The sequence below is a fragment of the Trypanosoma brucei genome, chromosome 9, assembly GCF_000002445.2.
Source record: "Trypanosoma brucei brucei TREU927 chromosome 9, whole genome shotgun sequence".
NCBI lineage: Eukaryota > Euglenozoa > Kinetoplastea > Trypanosomatida > Trypanosomatidae > Trypanosoma > Trypanosoma brucei.
This window is the reverse complement of record NC_007282.1, coordinates 295,504-314,435: the sequence shown is the minus strand read 5'-3', so window position 1 is coordinate 314,435 and position 18,932 is coordinate 295,504. Positions and strand designations below refer to the sequence as shown.

At 41.3% G+C, this 18,932-nt stretch overlaps 2 protein-coding genes and 6 pseudogenes across 2 annotated transcripts, besides 14 other annotated features; 1 reads left to right on the top strand and 7 right to left on the bottom strand.

The window, feature by feature from the left end:
• Window positions 1–2,584: part of a repeat region that runs on past the window's edge.
• A 675-nt stretch (window positions 2,585–3,259) lies between these two features.
• Window positions 3,260–3,370, top strand: Tb09.v1.0050 (hypothetical protein, unlikely; the record flags this gene model as incomplete). Its single annotated transcript, XM_024642669.1, has 1 exon — window positions 3,260–3,370. One exon carries the CDS (start codon window positions 3,260–3,262, stop codon window positions 3,368–3,370), a length of 111 nt encoding a protein of 36 aa, XP_024498419.1.
• Window positions 3,371–3,583: 213 nt separating this feature from the next.
• Window positions 3,584–5,206, bottom strand: Tb09.160.0260 (variant surface glycoprotein; the record flags this gene model as incomplete). Its single annotated transcript, XM_798324.1, has 1 exon — window positions 3,584–5,206. One exon carries the CDS (start codon window positions 5,204–5,206, stop codon window positions 3,584–3,586), a length of 1,623 nt encoding a protein of 540 aa, XP_803417.1.
• A 942-nt stretch (window positions 5,207–6,148) lies between these two features.
• Window positions 6,149–6,209: a microsatellite.
• A 247-nt stretch (window positions 6,210–6,456) lies between these two features.
• Window positions 6,457–6,479: a sequence feature (AT_rich).
• Window positions 6,480–6,531: 52 nt separating this feature from the next.
• Window positions 6,532–7,065, bottom strand: Tb09.v2.0150 (annotated as a pseudogene).
• Window positions 7,066–7,658: 593 nt separating this feature from the next.
• Window positions 7,659–7,697: a microsatellite.
• Window positions 7,698–7,778: 81 nt separating this feature from the next.
• Window positions 7,779–7,964: a sequence feature (T-rich).
• Window positions 7,965–8,097: 133 nt separating this feature from the next.
• Window positions 8,098–8,121: a sequence feature (AT_rich).
• A 72-nt stretch (window positions 8,122–8,193) lies between these two features.
• Window positions 8,194–8,215: a sequence feature (AT_rich).
• A 365-nt stretch (window positions 8,216–8,580) lies between these two features.
• Window positions 8,581–8,684: a microsatellite.
• Window positions 8,685–8,925: 241 nt separating this feature from the next.
• Window positions 8,926–10,491, bottom strand: Tb09.160.0250 (annotated as a pseudogene).
• Window positions 10,492–10,856: 365 nt separating this feature from the next.
• On the bottom strand, window positions 10,857–11,789 carry Tb09.160.0240 (annotated as a pseudogene).
• An 826-nt stretch (window positions 11,790–12,615) lies between these two features.
• Window positions 12,616–12,663: a microsatellite.
• A 35-nt stretch (window positions 12,664–12,698) lies between these two features.
• Window positions 12,699–12,764: a microsatellite.
• Window positions 12,765–12,797: 33 nt separating this feature from the next.
• Window positions 12,798–12,839: a microsatellite.
• Window positions 12,840–13,208: 369 nt separating this feature from the next.
• On the bottom strand, window positions 13,209–13,602 carry Tb09.v2.0140 (annotated as a pseudogene).
• A 452-nt stretch (window positions 13,603–14,054) lies between these two features.
• Window positions 14,055–14,101: a sequence feature (AT_rich).
• Window positions 14,102–14,133: 32 nt separating this feature from the next.
• Window positions 14,134–14,177: a microsatellite.
• Window positions 14,178–14,508: 331 nt separating this feature from the next.
• Window positions 14,509–16,089, bottom strand: Tb09.160.0230 (annotated as a pseudogene).
• A 1,811-nt stretch (window positions 16,090–17,900) lies between these two features.
• Tb09.v2.0130 lies at window positions 17,901–18,065 on the bottom strand (annotated as a pseudogene).
• Window positions 18,063–18,932: part of a repeat region that runs on past the window's edge.

Sequence of the window (18,932 nt, the reverse complement as noted above, 5' to 3'; positions counted from 1 at the left end):
CCTTGGGAATACACTCCACTATGTGCGCCACCTGTCCATGCACCCTCTCCAGCCTCTCACGGTCCGACAGCGAGGCATCGAACCACCAAGAAGCAATGCCGTAAAAGATCTTATCCTGGACCAGCGCCAGCTAGAAGGTTCGCAGTTTCTTCCTTTCTGGGCCCCATTCCGACGATGCCACAGCCCTGAGCGGCAAGAGCCGCGTGTCGGCCGCTGCCTTCACACTCCTTGCATGCTTGCTCAGGGCTGTGGCATCGTCGGAACAAGCAGCTTCGGTGTTCGTACTTCCTTCAACACAGTCTCTCCAATCCTCAGGCCCAGTGGGTTCTTGTCCCGCGCCCTGAACAGCGTGTACTCAGTCTTCTCCGCCGACACCTCCATGTAGCACTCTGCCGACCAATTCGTGACGCAATCCAGCCCTTGTTTGACGGTTCGCTGGATTGCATTCAGGTCAGAGCTCGCGCATACTATTGTGAGGTCGTCCGCGAAAAAAACGCGCTGCAACCCAGGGATGCAGTTCAGCCACTTGCTCAGCGAATCCACCGTTACGATGAACAGCAGTAGACCTTACACCGAGCCCTGATGGACGCCGCAGGTGAGTTGTGTATTCTCCGAAAGCGCATTTTTCACCCTCACCTGCGCCGTGCGACACTGCAGGAAGCCCGCGATCCACGCCACCAGATGCTTCTTAACTCCAAATAACCCTAGCACCTCGACCATGCAGCCGTGATCAACCGAATCAAAAGCACGCGCGTAGTCAATGAACACAGTTGCGGTCTTCTCACCGTCCTTCCTCCGCCGCATTGTGCTTATCACCTGCATGAGCGTGTCCAGCGTCGACCGCGCCGGCCTGAAGCCTGCCTGCTGTGGCTGCCGATCGTCTTCAATACAGTTCCTAACACGACGTGCCACGATGCGCTCCATCACCTTGCACAGCGTGCTCATGAGAGTGGCCGGCCGAAAGGACGCGATACTGCTAGCTGGATTGTTCGGCTTCAGCAGCGGGACTATGATGCCGTGCCTCCACTTGGCTTGTACCCTCCCCGTGCGCAGACTTCAGTTAAATAGTCGCAGCACATACTTTTTGGCTACTCATCCTATCTGCTTCATATCATCGCTTTCGATCGCATCATCGCCATGTTCCGTGCCAGAAGACAGCTCACGCAGCGCAACTTCCAGCTATGCCAAGGTGATCGGTCGGACCGCGCTCCACCTGGTGCTGGGTCTTTTCATTTCTGGAAAATGTGGTGCCTTCGTTGACCTGGTCTTGTACATGTTGGACAGTGCTTGTGCTTGCTTGCGCTTTATCAACGGATGGCCGTCCACCACCACCACTGGTTACGTCAACGGCCGCAGTGTATATATCGACTTCACAAAGTTCTAGTTCGCTGAATCCGTGGTCGCCAGCTTCGACACGTTCTCCTTCCACTGACCCAGCGCCATTTCAGCCAGCGCTTTTCTCCTCCAGCGAATCAGGGTGTCCCTTTTCCGTTCGCTCTTGCACTTCTGAACCATTTTGTCCAGCTTCGTCAGCTCCTACGTCCAGAAAGGCGGCGCTACACCCTTACCCTTTGGTATTGTTTTCTTGGCTGCCTGTCTTATGTTTCTCCTGATGGCTTCATTTAACGCATCCGCATCCTTTATTTTTTCCTTAGTCTTGTTGAAAATGAACTTATCACTCACCTTTCTGAAGTAAATCCAACGCGCTTTTTTTCACGCGCATAAAACCCTGGCAGGTTTTAATAGTGCAATTGCCTCTGTACCACCATTCACCACATCATCAAAAGTGATTCAAAACGGTCACCTTCAGAAACCAGTGTGGTTGTCCAATCTACTACCTCACATTCTCCGCACATGGTGATGTCTTTTTAAGGCAATACAGCCGTTCCCTCCTGACTGATGACGGGTTTCTTTTCTGGTGTTTCCTATCTTCATATCGTTTTCGATACACCAATACACAATACATTCCCCTTTGTCGTCACTATGCTGCATTATGTTCCACAAGTCATGATGCGAGTTGACATCAGCCCCTACTACAAGAGGACCGCTTTCTACCGCTAATTGTTCCGACGCTGTGTTGGAAACCCTCGATTTTCTATGAAAATAAGCTGAAGTGACTGTCAATTTTACATCAGCTGAAAATCGCAGCGTCACTGACACTCTTTCTAGGACTCCTTTTTCCATCTGTCCCATTTCCACTTCCACCCTATCTCTTACTAAAATTGAAACCCGACCCCTGTGCGGTTTTTTCGCCAATTCCACATACTGGAATCATCTTATATTAAGCGCAGTACATTCCGCTGGAGCCAAGTGAGTCTCCTGCAACAGACAGAATAGTACGTGGTCCTTTTGAGGTTGCCTTTCCAAGGCAAATCGTTTTACCTGAGGTAACGACCCAGAGTTCCACTGGGCTCCACAAATGACAGGACTCGGATTCTGTTTCACATCCCCGCTAAGAAGCAGTAGAAGTCTATGCATTCCAATTGAAGCACGCTCGCACGTGCAGAAGAGAAGTTTAATATATTTCTTCATCCCAGAATGCCGATACTGCTGATTGCTCCTTCTCTGGTCGCCGAAAGCCCATTTCCCGTCCCAACCTGTTTGACCGGGAGTAATGCGGGCACTTGACTTCCTCCTGGACGGAGTACTAGACCCTTGCACCACGATGAGGTGACCGCCGTCACAAGGGATATTCTTCCGTTAAAGTAAAAGGTCACACATTCATTCTTTGCGCCTCTGATGTAACAGCTTATTGTCTAACACCTGGCTCCCAAATCAGATTAATAACTACAGTTGCCACCCATCATCTCTACATTAGCCTCTATCAATTCGTTTAAAATACGGAGCACAATCACCTATGGTATCAGTTTATTCTGTGATTCAATCTTCCGCACCCAGCAATTTCAGTATGTATTTTTGCTCTTTTTTTGTCTTCTGTTGAGTTTTCTACAGATAACGTACCGACACTATTTGACTTTTGCTCTGAGTCCTGTCGCTACGCCATTTTTCTATACATCATCTTCTTGTGTATTATAATGGTAATCATCATATTTTTGCCGGAGCATGTGAATACAATATATCTTCCCTCTGTCTATCTTCTTTATTTTGTGTTTACACCAATCATATTTCTCGCGCTCCCACACCCACTCACTCACTTTTTTTCATTCACTTACTCCGCTCACACGCTTGTCAGTGTTTGAATCGCTTTTATTTTCCCCGTCAGTTTAGTTCTCACCACTACTCTTATTATAATATTAGTATGTACACACTTTCGGCACGCTCTCATGTTAATATCATCTTTGTTATTATTATTATAACCCTAACTATTATCCATGAAATGAAGAAAAATAAACAAAGTAAGCTAAATTAGAATACCACTCGTTGTTACTAACCTACAACCCAACTACTTTACATCCGTAAGCCGTAATCGTGCGTAATTTCTTAAATTTTCAAGTAACTTGTACATTTTTATCAAATAGTGTTAAAATATATCAAATTTTAGCAATCTTATAAAATTCTCTAAAAATAGCAAATTTCATAAATATCATAAAATTAAGCAAAATTCTTTACTATTTTAGAATCATCAAAAAAGCAAGCTCACAAATGCAGCAGAAATAAGAGCAAGTTTCTTGTCGACTAGAAAACTAGAAGAGCGGCAAGCTGGCTCAACTTTGCCCTTTCCATCAATATAATCAATCCAACCACAAACGACATTTTTTCCTTTGGGTTTCGTACCTTGCACTTTTTCGCAGTCCTCAGGAGGTTTTTCTATGCCACACTTATCTGTTGTTGTCTTTCCTGTTTCCTGGTTTGCTTTTTCTAGCTCAGGTTTCACTTCTTTTTTCAACTCACACTTTTTGGCTTCTGTGTTAAAAACGCACCCCTCTTTCGCTAGTTTTTCACACTCTTCCTTTTTGTCTTTCCCTTTGGTATTGCATTCTTTCTCTTTGTCTTCTGCTGATTTTGTAGCCGTCTTGGTTTCTACTTCTTGAAGTTTTTTCTCAGCTTCTAGTAGTTTCTGCTTGTTCAAGTCCGAATAGTAAAAGTACAAACGCATCAGTTCACCAACGTCCGTGATTTGGCCTAATGTTGTGTCGGCGTCGGTGCCTAGTGCTGCTTTGGGGATTGGTTGGCCATCTGGGTGGGCGTAAAGCACCTTCCGCATGCCGTCGTCGTCGCCGTATGCCGTCTTTATCGCACGCTCTCTGGAGTCTTCATCATCGGGGTCGTCGGATTTCTTGTTTTGGAGGTGTATTTTTGTTGCCTTTTTGAACCTCGGTTCCTTCTGCGCCTCTGCCAGGGTGTCCACTGCTGCTTTTTGCAGTCTGTGTTGGTCGCACTTTGCTGCTTGTACTATTGATTTCAAGAAGTCGTGGTGCCCAGTCGTCGGTCCCACGCTTGCCATGCTTGGTATCTCGAGTCCCGTGGTGCCCACTGTTATTATGCCTGCCGCCATTTTCGGTATGTGCGTGCCCACGTTAGTTCCGTCGCTTGCCCCGTCAGACAGCTTGAAGGTCGTTTTCGCTGAGTTTATATCGCACTGTTTCGCTCCGTTTACTAGATTGTCGTGGTCGACTCCGTTTTGCAGTTTTCCTACGAGTCCGTTGGCGGCGATAACTGTTGGCCTTGTTGATGCTGCTTTTACGTCATCCCAGTTTGCTTTGCATGCCGTTGTTGCGCCTGAGAAAGTTGCCTTGCCGCTGATCGGGTTGCCCCCGTCGTCATCTGCGCTGAGACAGCCGTTAGTTCCGTCTGAGCCCTCTGCGTGGAGCTCAATGAATTCTGTGATGGCGCCCTGCAGCCTACCGGCGTTACGGGCGGCTGTTATGTCAGCTGCTGCTTTGCCGCCCTTGAAGTAAGCTAGACCAGCGGCGACCTCTTCTCCCAAAAAAAACCATGCTGCCTTTTCCTTTGGTAGGGTTCTTCTAGTGAGGTTAGCTTGCGCGTAAATTAGCGCTCTTAGTAGCTTCGTGAATGCATCTTCGGCCACGCTTGCAGCGCTCCTCAGGTTTGTCAGTGCTAAAGCTGGTATCTTTTCTGCATCCTGCCCTAGTTCAAAAATAGCAACCCAATGCTGTCTCTTGATAGCGTGCCCTGCAGTTGCATCCACCTCGCTAGGGGTACCCAACATGCAAATAAGGAGGGTTATCGCCGCCGATGTGCTCGCCAGCTCAATCTTTTCTCCAGTTGCTTTGCCGAACATCATTCGCACTTTTTTTCTTTTATAACACGAAAGTAACTTTGTTAAAGAATCTTTATTGGGTTCTACAGACTGTTACAGCGTCGGAAACAGCATGGATTGTTACCACCTGTGGTTCAAAATGTACTTGAAAATTGTTTATGCATACGCTCCTAATCTTTGCATTACTTTTACTGTGGATAAAAGATTTCATTCCTGTTGTTTCCTTTTGCGGTCCCAACATATATCTTTGGGTCTGAATTAATGGCTATTCCGAACGTATTGTGCTATCTGTAGGCCATCGCTCTCCACGTTCTATTTTTCCATTTCATTACATTCAAAAATACAGCTAGTCAGCCTCTTTCCTCTCTTTAAAAATATTATCTGGAGAAATGTTAGCACCAGCTTTTACTTTATAATAAGAACTCTTCTGTTATTATTTTAAATCTAACTGGCCATTATCAGATTACAAACGATACATGAAACCATGTCCACCGCCGTGTCTATACATTCTTAAAATAAAATAAGGTGTGTCATTCCGAGTCTATATAATCACGCTGTTCTATATTCCTATTTGTTTTTTACTGCATATCATGCTGTTTCATGCCATATATTCTTTCATTCCTTTTTGTTTAATGCTGCTGGTTCTTTGAATGAGGCACCAACACCGTTAGGCCTGTATACGTGATTCTGTAGCTTCTTAAATGGGTGCTTCATCACCTTTGCATGTCATGATGACGATCGTCATGCTTGTATCCGAAACTGTTCATAATCAACATTCTTCTTTCTTAGTTTCTGCACTTCTTTTAATATTTCTCGTCCTCTATCACTTCTAAACTCACTTACTAAATAAACTAGTTCCAATACACCCCTGCCGCTTATCTGACTGCTTTTATTTTTTCTGGAAATTTAGTATTCATCACAACTCGTATAATAATATTAGTATGTCCACACTCACCACAAATTCCTTTATTATTATTATTATTAATATTAATATTATTATTATTATTATTATTACTGCTGTTATTATAGTATTAGTATATACACACTTACACAACTCTTCTATCATCATTACCATTAATGATACAAGTATAACTAATATGCATATAATAAATAAAACAAATTATAATAGTACTTAATTTTTACACACTATCAGTGCATGGCACTACGCCCATTACCTACTATCATACCAGCTTTTGATAATTTCAAAAATTAGTACATTTTGTCAAAAAAGTGTTAAAATATATCAAATTTTCGAATTTTTAGTAAATTCTCCCAAAATAAAAAAATTTATAAATTTCTTGTTTTTCGTGTAATTGAGCGATAATCATTAAATAACTAGAGTAATAAAATCATTTAATTGCTAACAAACTCATATAAGCAGCGGCGATCAGAGAAAATTTCGTTTTTGCAAAAAAACTTTTATCACAGCATTAAGCTTCAACGTTTCCTTGACCATCAATAAAATAAATCCGACCACAGACTGCATTTTTAGCTAGATTTTTCTCTTCTGGTGCATTCTTGCAACTATCTGTGTCCTTATACTGTTGAGACTTACTTTTTGCTCCATCTCCTGTTCCTGCTGCTGCGTTTTCTGATCCTGGTTTAGGTTTGCATTCCTTTGTGGTGTTATCATTGTCGCAGTCAGCTTCTGGTCATGCTCCTGCAGTTGTGTTTTTCAGTTTGCATTTATTTTTTTGCTCTACTGTTTGCTTACTGCTTTGTTTTTGCAGTGTATTTTCGGAAGTGGTGCTTATGGAACCCAGCATTAAGATGTTTTACATCTGCCGCCTAATCTGTTGGGGCATGGTGATGCACCTGCATTGCCCTGCTGCTGCTTCAGCTGATTGTTTGAGAGCTCTGGCTGCTTTGGCTAGGGTGCTGTGCCGCGCCACGACCGGTCCAAGCTGCTACGTCGGCTGGTTTTAGCTGCCGAGCGCCATATTCTGCCACTTCTAAATATTAAGAGTTTTTTGTTAGCGCCTCTTGAAAGGAAAATCGTTTCCTGCAGCGAAACTGACACGCATCAGCGTAAAAAGAAAAGCTGCGTGCAGCGCAAAACGCAGAGCTGAAATTCAAAAAAGCAAAAAAGTATCAAACACCACTGCACGGGTAGGTGCTGAATATTTAAAAAATTTAAGCGAGGATGGCTGTAGCGCGCATAAGTGTCAGGGTTTATGAAGAAAAAACAGCCGCTGCATCGCTGGGTTGAAAAACAAAAAAATTTGAAAGAAACTCGAAAACAGGGGCTGAAAAATGCGGCAAAAAAAATTAAAAAAACGGAGGTGCGCGCGGGGGAGAGGGTTAGGGTCCGCATAATAAAATAGCCGCCGCATCGCTAAAGAAAAAGTTAAAAATTAAATTAGCAAAGTGTTGTAAAATAGAAACAATAAAAATAATAAATTGGATTGCCGGCAGGGCTGCGAAAAAAATCGCTGCATCATAAAAAAAAATTAAAAAAAGTGAAAAGGAAAAAAAGTAACCCTAACCGAGTAACCCTAACCCTAACCCCTAACCCGAAACACCTGAACCCGAAACACCGCATCTGCCGTGCCGAACAAAAAGGGGCGGTGACAGAAAATTTGTGTCGGTCGATGACAAAAAAAGGAATCAAAAACAAAAAATGTCAAAAACTTAAAAAGCAAAAAACAATAAATTAAAAAATTAAAAATAAAAAAACTTAAAAATTCAAATGCAAAATAGAATCAAAAAATAAAAACAAAAAAATTATAAAAGCCAAAAGAATGAACGAAAAAAAATTCGAAAAACCAAAAAGACAAAAAAAGTCGCGGGTGTGGCGTAAAAAAACTAAAATCAAAAAATCGGAAAATTAAAAAAATAAAATCACGTAATACAAAAAAAAGGGTAAAAAAGGCTTTGTGAAAAACGCACTAAAAAAATTCGCGCATTCCAAAACGTAAAAAAAATTAAAATTAAAAAAACTGTGCGGGTGCGCGGGTGTGCGGGGGGGGAGGAGGGTTAGGGTCCGCATAATAAAACAGCCGCTGCACGGCTAAAAAAAAATAATTAAAAATTGTGAGTGAATCAAAAAAATTATAAGTTCGAATAAAACATTGAAAAAAAATTCGAAAAATCAAGAAGACAAAAAAACACGAAAAAAAAAGGTGCGTACGCGGGGGCGTCTGGGGTGGGGGGGAGGAGGGTTAGGGTCCACATAATAAAACAGCCGCTGCATCACTAATATGAAAAAAAATAAATTAAACGTCAGTGAAAAAAAAAGGAGTCGCTGCATCACTAATAAAAAGTTGAAAAATTAAAAAACAAGCAACCTGGTATATGAAAACATAATAAATCGTAACGGCTGCGGCGGTGCACATAAAAAAGGAGGAGCCGCTGCATCACTTTATAAAAAAAATGGATTAGAAAAAAAAAAGAAAAATTAACCCTAACCGAGTAACCCTAATCCTAACCCTAACCCTAACCCTAACCCTAACCGAGTAACCATAACCCTAACCCTAATCCTAATCCTAATCCTACCTAACCCCCCTAACTAACCTAACTACCCCCCCCTCCTACCTACCTACAAAAATTAAAAAGACAGGAAAAGGAAAGAAAAAAAAATTTTAGTTGCTAGAAAAATTAGAAAATTACAGAATCACAAACTTTACAACTTACAAACACAGCTCAATTTTTTCGGTGGAATTTAAAGGTGTTAAAATATATAAGAAGTTTTCAAGTAGCAAAATTTTTTAGCAAGAATTTTTTAGTAAATTGAGAGGGGGAACTTAAAAAAGCAAGGCCACAAATGCAGCAGAAACCATGCTGAGGGCAAATTTTTTAGTTGCTAGAATAGAAGAATCTTTGCATTTCTCCTCAATCCAACCACAAACAGATTTTTTATCTTTCGGAATTTCGGCCGGTTTTTGGCCCTCATTTTCCTTTTCACAGCTCGTTTTGTCTTTGTGTTTTGTGCACCTATCTGAGGGTGCAGTTGTTCCTCCTCCTGTTTGAGCTTGTGTTACAGAAACTCCTTTTTCTTTCGCTTTTGTCGCATTATATTTGCACTTTTTGGTGCCATCGCTTTCTGTTTCGTAACTGCATTTCGGATCAGCATTGCACTTTTGTTCACTATTTAGTTTGTTACAAGCTTGTTCTGCACTTTAACTAAGTTCTTTGGGGCTATCGAGGCGGCGTTCTGTTGAGGCCATATCAGGCAGAGCAATGCCTATGACTGCTGCATTGCGTAAGCTGGCGGCCTGGGCCTTCAGACTTTTTAGTTCGGCATCGATGTGGGCTGCTTCGGCGTATGCTATTGATGCCCTGCGTAAAATCGAGGCCGCTTCCTCCAGTTGGTTGACCCATGGAATTCCGCCGCCCCCTGTAGTTAATTGCGCTTTGTAGTTTACGCATTGCTTGTTGCTTGATCCTACACAGCCGCCTGTCTGGGCCTGGCCTAGTACGAATCGTACCGAGGCGTCAGTTTGGCTGTCTGGTATTGCACCGACGTGTGCGAAAAACGCTGCTAGCTTCGCTTGTATTAGGGCCTCTGAGAGCTCTTGTTTTGTTTCTTTTTTGGTACACGCCCCCTCGAGGTTTGCTGCTGCGGCTTCGGCCCCTGTCGCGTCGCTTTGCACTTCGCCCATGTCTTTCTCTCCGCATGCCTTGTCCGATTGGCTGCCTTCCGCCGTGCAAAGGCAGATCATGTCGTTTAGTATGTTTTTGCCGACATTCGCGTGGCCGTTGTTGCCGTTGCCACACATTTGCTGTTTTGTGGTTGTGAAAGCTGTAGTGTCGAAAGCCGATTTACCGGTGCCGTAGATGGCGTCCAGAATCTTACGGTTCGCTTTGGTGTGTGCTTCTGTTACTTCTTTCTTAGCTTGCTCGAAGGCTCCTTTTTTCGTTTGCGCTTGCCGGTACAAAGCGTCAATTTGCTTGTTTGCGATCGGTTTGAAGGGGTTGTTGGGTACTTTGCTGTACGGCCCTGGTTTACCCGTGGTCGTGTCTGCGGCTGTTGTCGCTTCGACTTGCTTAATCCACTCCTTCAACTGCCCGTCTCTCTCGGCGCTGTCGGAGATATTTGCGAACTCGCCGTCTTTGTTTGTTAGCCACGTATCACTTGCGGTACTAATGTTCAGATTGTAAATGGCCGTTATTAAACTTTGGGCGTCATCAAACTGCTTTGCCCATACTGTTGGTGGTTTAGCATCCTTAAGATTGTAAATGTCACACAAAGTTGCGTACGCTGGTGCGTTTACGCCGTTTGTGGTCGCGCCTCTTGCTAAATTCGAGAAGACTAGCGACAATGCTGCTACGGTTAATTGGTGCCTTGAACACCTTGAGATCTGTGGCATTGCGCAGTTTTGAATATTTCTTTTAAAGTTGCAGCTCGGGTGCCTTTCTCTTGAAGCGCAGTGAAATTGGAATAAGACACGACTGACTCCCGTTGGAGGTTGTGTGCGTTTAAATAACTCAGTTTTGTTAATAACGAAAATCAGGAATTCTCTGTTTCCAATTACTGTACTCACACTTTCTTGTTGCTTTCTGTCTATTTTTCAGGCACGAACAGAGCACCTTTTACAGTCTATTTCTACAACGAAAGTTATATCTTACGCTCACTTTTTCAAAGTTATCAAAAAATGTTTGTAGTGGTTTTTACGTCTTCAACCTTTGACTTTACATTAGCAATTCATTATTCCAAGTAAGATTTTTTACAATCGTCTTCATTCTTTTCTTTCTACGAAATTGCTTGCCCAGGTAAGTGAATGAATAAATGGTGCATTCAAAATCTCACCACTATTTGGAATAGTAAAGAATCTCTCTTCATAATCCAATCCAATCATTCCTCTCTTCAAAACAAATCTCTGTCCAACAGCTTTTCTTGTGTAGCACTCCATATTAGCAGAGGCTTTGAAATACTCTTGTATGACCACCACTCCTCACTTCCCTTTAGTAACTCTCCAAAAGCATATTCAAATTTTTTAAATGCCCAAACTCTGGCTATCAAACCACCACTAAGGCAATATTTTCCACTTGCAGGTTATATTAGTAGATGCTGTAGCTTCTTATCCTCCTCTTTTCTGTAGCCCACATTAAAAAACCAATAACATCTCTGTACATGCTCCTTGTGATCTGAGTTCATAAACAAATCCAACTTAGGCGGATAACACTCGGATGTTGTCATGAATATAATAGGGGAAATATGCTTCTCCTTGAAAATAACCTCCTCACTGAATTTTTCCACAGTTTATTCACTTTTTTGTATAAAATATTCCACAGCACTCTCATACTTATTTCTATCACTAACTATAACATCAGATCCATCCAAATGAATTACAATATCCTCATCACTTGAATTCTGATTTTCTAAATATTGCATAACCCATCTAGGCCTCTTAACATGGCTATACAAACCTCCTATCACAATTTTAATAATTTCAACATGCTTTAGTTTGGCTCTCAATGTTAGGCTACACTATCCTTGTGTTGCATGAGTTTGAACCACAACCACAAATGCTCTTGGTTTCTTAGTATTATTATCTGTTATATTTGTTATGTAATTTACTTCATTGTATTGAATAGATACAGAGCATACACACACTAAATGTGATAGAAACAGTAAAGTTAAGTTTCTCAACATACGAAACTTTATTGCCTAATATACCTTTATAATTTTAGGCTGTTATTAGAAAAAAATGTAGAAAACTCATGAAAGATAAGCCAGATGTACTACTAAGCTGCTTAGTTAAGAAACAGTTTTATATACATAGGTATTGACTTGATATTGTTATGATGTATCTGATGAAAAATGTATTCTTAGTGTGTGCAGCTTCTCTTTAAACGTGTATCTACAGGTTTTTGTTTTATAATTCAGTTTTAGCAACAGCTGGTGCCGAGAGCTCTAGAGGAGTTCTACTCCTTTATTGCATTTCTTAAATTTCACCTATACGCATAGTTATTTTAATGGAAGTATCTTTTGTCACTGTTTAGTTCAGATATGCTAGGAATTTTACCAGCTCCGTGTGCTAGCTATTCCAATTACGCGGTTTCCATCATAAGACTCCCATCAGCGTAGCGTTTGGAACTACTGCTACTGCTGCTACTGCAATCATCTCCGCAAAGAATATATCCAGTATATAGTGAGATGTGAAATCCAATCTTTTTTTTAATACTTATATATCACAAATTTCTGTGATGGTGGTGGGGCGAGTGACGCTCTAACTCTATTAGGCCTGCACATTGTTTCTACCTCATCATCCCCTCTATCATATCTTTGTGTATAATAATGACCATCGTCATACTGTCGTTTGAATCTGAGCACATTTTGTCTCCTTTCCTTTTTCCTTCCTTTTCTCGCATACCTACTTATTCCCATTGATCAGTTTCAATTATTTTAAGTACACCTATTTTAAAGTTTAATTGTGACCGCAGCACTCTCATTATAATATTCGCATATACACACACTCACAACACTCTTCTATTATTATTATTATCATTATTATTATTATTTTTACTGCTCTTATTATAATATTCGCATATACACACACTCACAACACTCTCCTATTATTATTATTATTATTATTATTATCATTATCATTATTATTATTATTTTTACTGCTCTTATTATAATATTCGTATATACACACTCACAACACTCTTCTATTATTAGTATCATTATTATTATTATTACTGCTCTTATTATAATATTAGTATATACACACTCACAACACTCCGCTATCAATATCACTTATATTATTATCATTATAATGTTCTTAACTATTGATTTTATTATAAACCTACTTGATGTCCATAATTAGAAAACAAAACAAAGCATGTTAAAATGTCACTATTTTTTAATACCCTAATATCCTACTGCTTAACAACAGCATGACACTTTCATAAAAACATTTTTTACATTTTCTAGCCCTTAAATTTCATTAAATTTCTTTTTTCTTCTAAATGGTGTTAAAATATGTCACATAGTGGCAAATTTATTAATTATAGTAAATTGTTTCTAAATAGCAATATTTCAAAAAATTGAGAAATAATTCTTAGAGTGCTTAAACTCTCATCATTCTAACAAAGCCACGAAAGCATCTGCCGTCAGAGAAAATTTCTTATTGATGAGGAAACTGAAAGAGCGACACTCAGGTTTGGGAAGCTTGCCTGTGCCGTCAACATAATCTATCCATCCACATACTGCTTTCTGACCCGGTTTTACATCCTTGTTTTTCGCTTCACAGGTTTTCTGGGTTTGGTTTTTGCTGCAATCTACCCCAGAACTTGTCTCTCCTGTTCCTGTTGCTGGGGTTTCTGTTCCTTGTTTAGGTTTACATTCCTGTGTTTTTGGCGGCATCATATTCGCAGTCCTCGCTTGTGTATTCTTCAGCTGTTGCGTTTTGTGGTTTGCATTTTTTCTGTCCCTCTACTGTTGGCTTGTTGCTTTGCTTTTGCGGTAGATTTATGCACTTAGTGATTTTGGGGCCATGCATTAAGATCTTTGACTGTCGCCGCCGGATCTGTTGGGGCATGGTGATGTGCACGCAGTGGCCTGATGACACTGCAGTTAACTGCTCGCCTCATCCGCTTACTTTGGCTATGTTGCTGTGCCGCGCAACGACCGGTACAGGCTGCTACGTCGACTGGCTTTAGCTGCCGAACTCCATATTTTGCCATTTCCAAATATTAAGATTTTTTTGTTATCGTCTCTTTAAAAGCAAATCGTTTCTCGAAGCGAAACTGCCACGCGCCACTGTTAACAAAAAAGCCGCGTGCAGCGCTACATGCCGAGCTAAAATGCACAAAAGCAAAAAAGTAACAAATTAGGTAGATGGCGCAGGTGAAAAATATAAGAATGAAGATGCTTGCTGGGTAAATAAGGGTCATATCCCGCATCAAGAAAAAGAGCCGCTGCATCAATAAAATTTTAAAAATTGAAGAATTAGAAAAAATAAAAAATAAAAAGAAGTGAAATAAAAAACAATCAAAAAATTAACAACCTCAATCCAATAACCCTAACACTAACCCTAACTTCAACTCTGTTTAGTCTCTTTTCAGCTTGTTGATCGGTTTTGTTTCTCCTAAAATTAAAAAAAAGATTTAAAAAAGTTGGACAAAAATAAAAAACCGAAAAAACGAAGGAAAAAATAAAAAATGCTCCAAAAGACACAAAATTAAACAAAGTCGAAAATTAAAAAGCCCTTGAAAAAACCTAACCCTATAAATTCTAAAAAATCATAACCCTGAAAAAATTCTAAAAAATGTGAAAAATAGAGAAATTTTTTTAGCTATCATAAAAACTTTGCAGAATCACAAACTTACAAAACTACACTATTTCCGGGAAACTTTCAGTTGTTAAAATATATTAAATTTCAGCAAGGAAATAGAGGGTGAAAAAATTTAAAAAAAAACAGAAAAGTTGCAGCCATCAGAGTCGTTTTCGTATTGAAGAGAAAACTAGAGTCTTTGCAAGTTTTACCTTCCTAATTACAATCCGGATACTTGCAGTCATCCATTTTATTACCTTTACATTTCTTTGTTGTTTTTTCAGCCGATTCTGTTTGAGTTCGTGCTACAGGGACGTTGTTTGCTTTTGCTTTGCTTGCATTATATGTACACTTTTTAGTCCCATCACTTGCCGTTTCGTAACTGCATTTTTGTTCGCCATCTAGTTTATTGCAGGCATCTTCTGCTGCGGCTGCTCCATAATCACCCAGTTTAGCCTTGGAAAGCTGTTTCTCAGCTTCCTTTAGTTTTTGCGGTAAAACCATCGATCTTGCGTTGTATATAGTATATTTGTGCGATTTGCAGGTCTATTGGGGTTTCCAGTTCCGCCAGGCTCGTTGCTGTGTTGCCCGCCATCAGTATTTTTGTCAACGTCTTTGCTTGTACTTCCTTGTATAGCTTTTCTGGGTAGTTGTCCACGCCGGGTTTGAACAATTTCTCAGCCATGGTCTTGATCTGGCCGCCGTCTTTACTCGGGTCATATTCGCCGCTTTTGTTGTCGATTATGTTTTTCAGGGCTGTTAATACTGCTCCTGACTGTTTGAGTGTCTCTGCTTCGGGTCTCGAAAACCCCTCTTTGAAAGCCGCTTCACATTTCTCCAGTTGGACGTACTTGTCACACAGCCTCACATATTGTTGATTTTGGCCCTTGTTTGGGAGTTCCTCCCTTTGTTTTGACAGCGAATTTATGGGGTGACTTGTTTGAGCAGTGTTGGTTGGCCCTTTTAGGAAATAGCCGTCTGCGAACGGAATATCTTCTTGTATTCCTGTGTCTGAGTTTAAGGCACTTGCTGTGGCTGACGTTAGGTCACAGTGTTCGTTGCCGCCGGTCGTGAGAACACCGGCGACGAGGCCTGTGCCTTCGTCCATACCGACAAAACCTGCTTTGGTCAGCACTGCCGTCGGTTCGCTTCCTGCTGTTATGTCATCCGGCTTGATTTTGCAGGTCGATAATAGTGCTGCTGCTGCTTCGGTGGCCGGCGAATTCGGGGAGCTTAGTTTTGCTAGGCACCCGTAGTTCGATGCTCCTCTGTTGTGGCCCATTATTTCTAAGAATTCGGCTATCAGTCCGTGCGTGTAGCCCATGAAGGCCGGTGTTTCTACGGCCACTTTGTAGAACCTTCCGACTTTTGGTTGTTTGCTTTCAGCTGCTCTCTTATCTCAGCCACAAGTCCTATTGTTGCCGCGGTGGCGTCTGTGCTTTGCAGCTTCTCCGCTGCAGCGATTGCTGCTACAGTCAGCTTGCTGGCCGCTTTGGTGTAGTCCCTAATTAATTTTTGGAGCTTGAGTGCACGGTTATACACTTTGACTGCGTCCTTGGTTAGTGTGCACAGCGGTTTTCACTTGTCGCCATTTATCGCGCCTTTTGAAGTCGCGTCCACATTTAGTTCATGGAAAAGTAAGAGAAACATGGCCCAGAGGCAACTGTGCAGTGCTGAATACCGCATTTTCTCACTTCTAGCTTCCCTTAGCTGGCTCAGTTGGATCTGGAATAGTAAGTAGGGTTGCTTTTCATGTTGTATTAGCGTTAGCAAATGTATTTCGATAGTATTTTTTGGTATGGTAGCATCGGTGGTATTGAAAACTGAGAGAGGTTATTTGTGCAAAGAAGAGAATATATATGGCGAGGATCGTTGCCATCTACGTTCACGGTGGTGCTTTGTTCAGAGTCTGTGAACCTACTGTTGATGTCTGCTTACACAGTTGTATTGAGGTTGAATTGAACCTTTGCTCTCTTATAGTATTATGTCACACAAAAGAGGGCTCAAAGTGGGTTATAACATTTACAGACTTGTAATAGCTATGAGTCTGCCCGCTGTAGTCACCCGATGCTTCTGTTTGCTGCTAAATTTAAATTGGACGATACCTTCCGCTTGAAAATAGCGCATACAGGTTCTCTGATGCTTTGGTTGAACCCATGGTTATTTCTACTCAACAGTATGTTCGCATTATGTCTCTGTGCAAAGCTCAACTACTAATTGCCGCTGCAGATATTACCTATTTATGTGTAAAAACGACTCTCCTCTTCGGTTTTAGAGTTGTTTGCTTTTGGTTCTTAGCGAGTTCGTGAATTGTCCCAGACACCATCGTAAGTTTGGGTTTTAACTTTGCCTCGTATATTGCTGGTTCGCTGGTGTCCAGATTGTTTCCGTGATGTTTTGTTACTGAATTGTTTTTGTGGTAGTACGTAAAACTGTTTCAATACGGCGATTGTTGTTCACGTGCAATCTTTCTGCTTGTGTAAGCCCAATTTCATTGTCGTCCTTTTTGCTGTCTTCTAGGCTTAACTGTACAAAAATGTTTAAGGGGACGAAGTGTTTATTTGAAGTGAGTATTTACTAGCGGTTTTTATCTTTTAACATAAAAGCAATTTTCATGCTTTAAGCTATGTCTTTTATAACACACTAAATTTTCAATTTGAGCTGAATTTTCGCATCTTCACATTCTGTCAGTCTAGGAAACAATGAAAAGCTTTATTCTGTCTAATAACTTTTTCAATTTTCCTTTACCTGGTCACCATTAAATCTCACTGCTGTTGCATTTTTTTTATACAAAAGCGCTTTTATTTTGGTGTTTAGCCGCATTCATATGTTTCCTTCCACATTTTGCAAATTTGGTGTTGTTTTTGTTTTGCAAGGTTTTTGTGCAATTGCATGCTTCTCGATTGTCTCTCTCAGATGACTGGATTAACTTAAAAACACATATTTAACGAATTATTCGTCTTTCATTAGCTGCTCCACTGTTTCGTATTTCAGTTATACCATAATAATACACATCGTCATGTTTTCGTTTAAAAATACGCTTATGCCATCTCTATTTTTACACCTCTTTGTCTTTCTGTTTTTCCTTTATAATATTTTTTTTCTACTCATTAATCACTGTCCAGTACTCTCAAATATTCTCATTGTTATTAGTTTAGTCACTTTTTGGTCGTTTACTAAGGCTTCACCAACTATATTACTATATTATTTGTACATACGCACTCACAACACTTTTCTATCCGTATCCTTACTATTATAATCCTGACTAATATCCATAAAATAAACTATATAAACAAAGTAGAAAAGCACTAATTTTCCATAACCTGTCACCATAGTACTTTACACCGATAGATAGCTATCATGCACACATGTCGCATTTTTAAAAAAATTAAACGAATTTGCACATTTTCATCAACAACTTTAAAATATCACAAATATAGCAATTCTCTCAAAATATAAAATTTGAGAAAATTGGAAAAAATAATTTAGAATTTAAATTATAGAATCAAAAGCGCAAGCAAAAGAGGGGTCATATGAATGACAAAAGAAGTGTTTCCTGTGGTGTTTTTAGTTTACGTTTTCCCATTATGCCCATTTTTCTTGTCTTCTTTGCTCTCTTTTGGAAAACATTTTGGCGTTTTGTTTTCATCAAAATAACACCCTGGCGATGCCGGCCACCTCAACGTGGTGCCAGGGTCCAGTACCCCGTATCATCGGGGTAAGCCAAGAGTCAGAAGCGTTCCTTTCATGGGGAACACTGCTGTGCTCCGGCTACGGCATCATACAGCACAGGGATCAGCAGCGTCTTGCTGGGACACCGTTCTTCATTTGTCGGTCCCTGGGCACGTGCCAGTGTGTCATCAGCAGTATCATCCGCACTAAGATGTTGCTGTCCGGTGATGTGGAAGAGAATCCCGGCCCGTCGTTGCGCGGGATACAGTGGAACTGCGCCGGGCTATCTCAAGGAAAGAGATTAGCACTCCACAAAACCCTTGTTGATGAGCGGATCGCCTTTTGTCCGTTGAGCGAGACAAGGATGACGCCTGGAGAGGCGGTTTGCTTTAGCGTTGCTGGCTACCAACATCACGGAATAGCTCGTAACTGCAAAGGAGGTGGTGTATCAATACTAGTGAGGGAGGACCTACCAGTCGAGAGCGGTATGACCGTTGTTAGTCGCATTGAACAAGTGCATGCAACAATTCACCTTGCAAGTGAAACGGCGCTGACTGTCACGTCGGCATACATCCCACCAAAACACACCTTCACGGCAACTGACCTAGATACGCTTCTGATGACTGACGGTGCCCAGCTCATCGGTGCAGACGCTAACGCACACGCGTTGGCATGGGATCGCGCGAGCCCACCAAATACCAAGGGTGAAACCCTCACACAGTGGTGCATTGACAACCAGTTTCTGGTCTGCAACACTGGTGAGTGCACCAGGTACGCGCGCCACCACGGGGAGTCCACCCCTGATGTGACACTGTCAAGGAATTGCACAGTGTACACGTGGACATCGCTGTATTCTC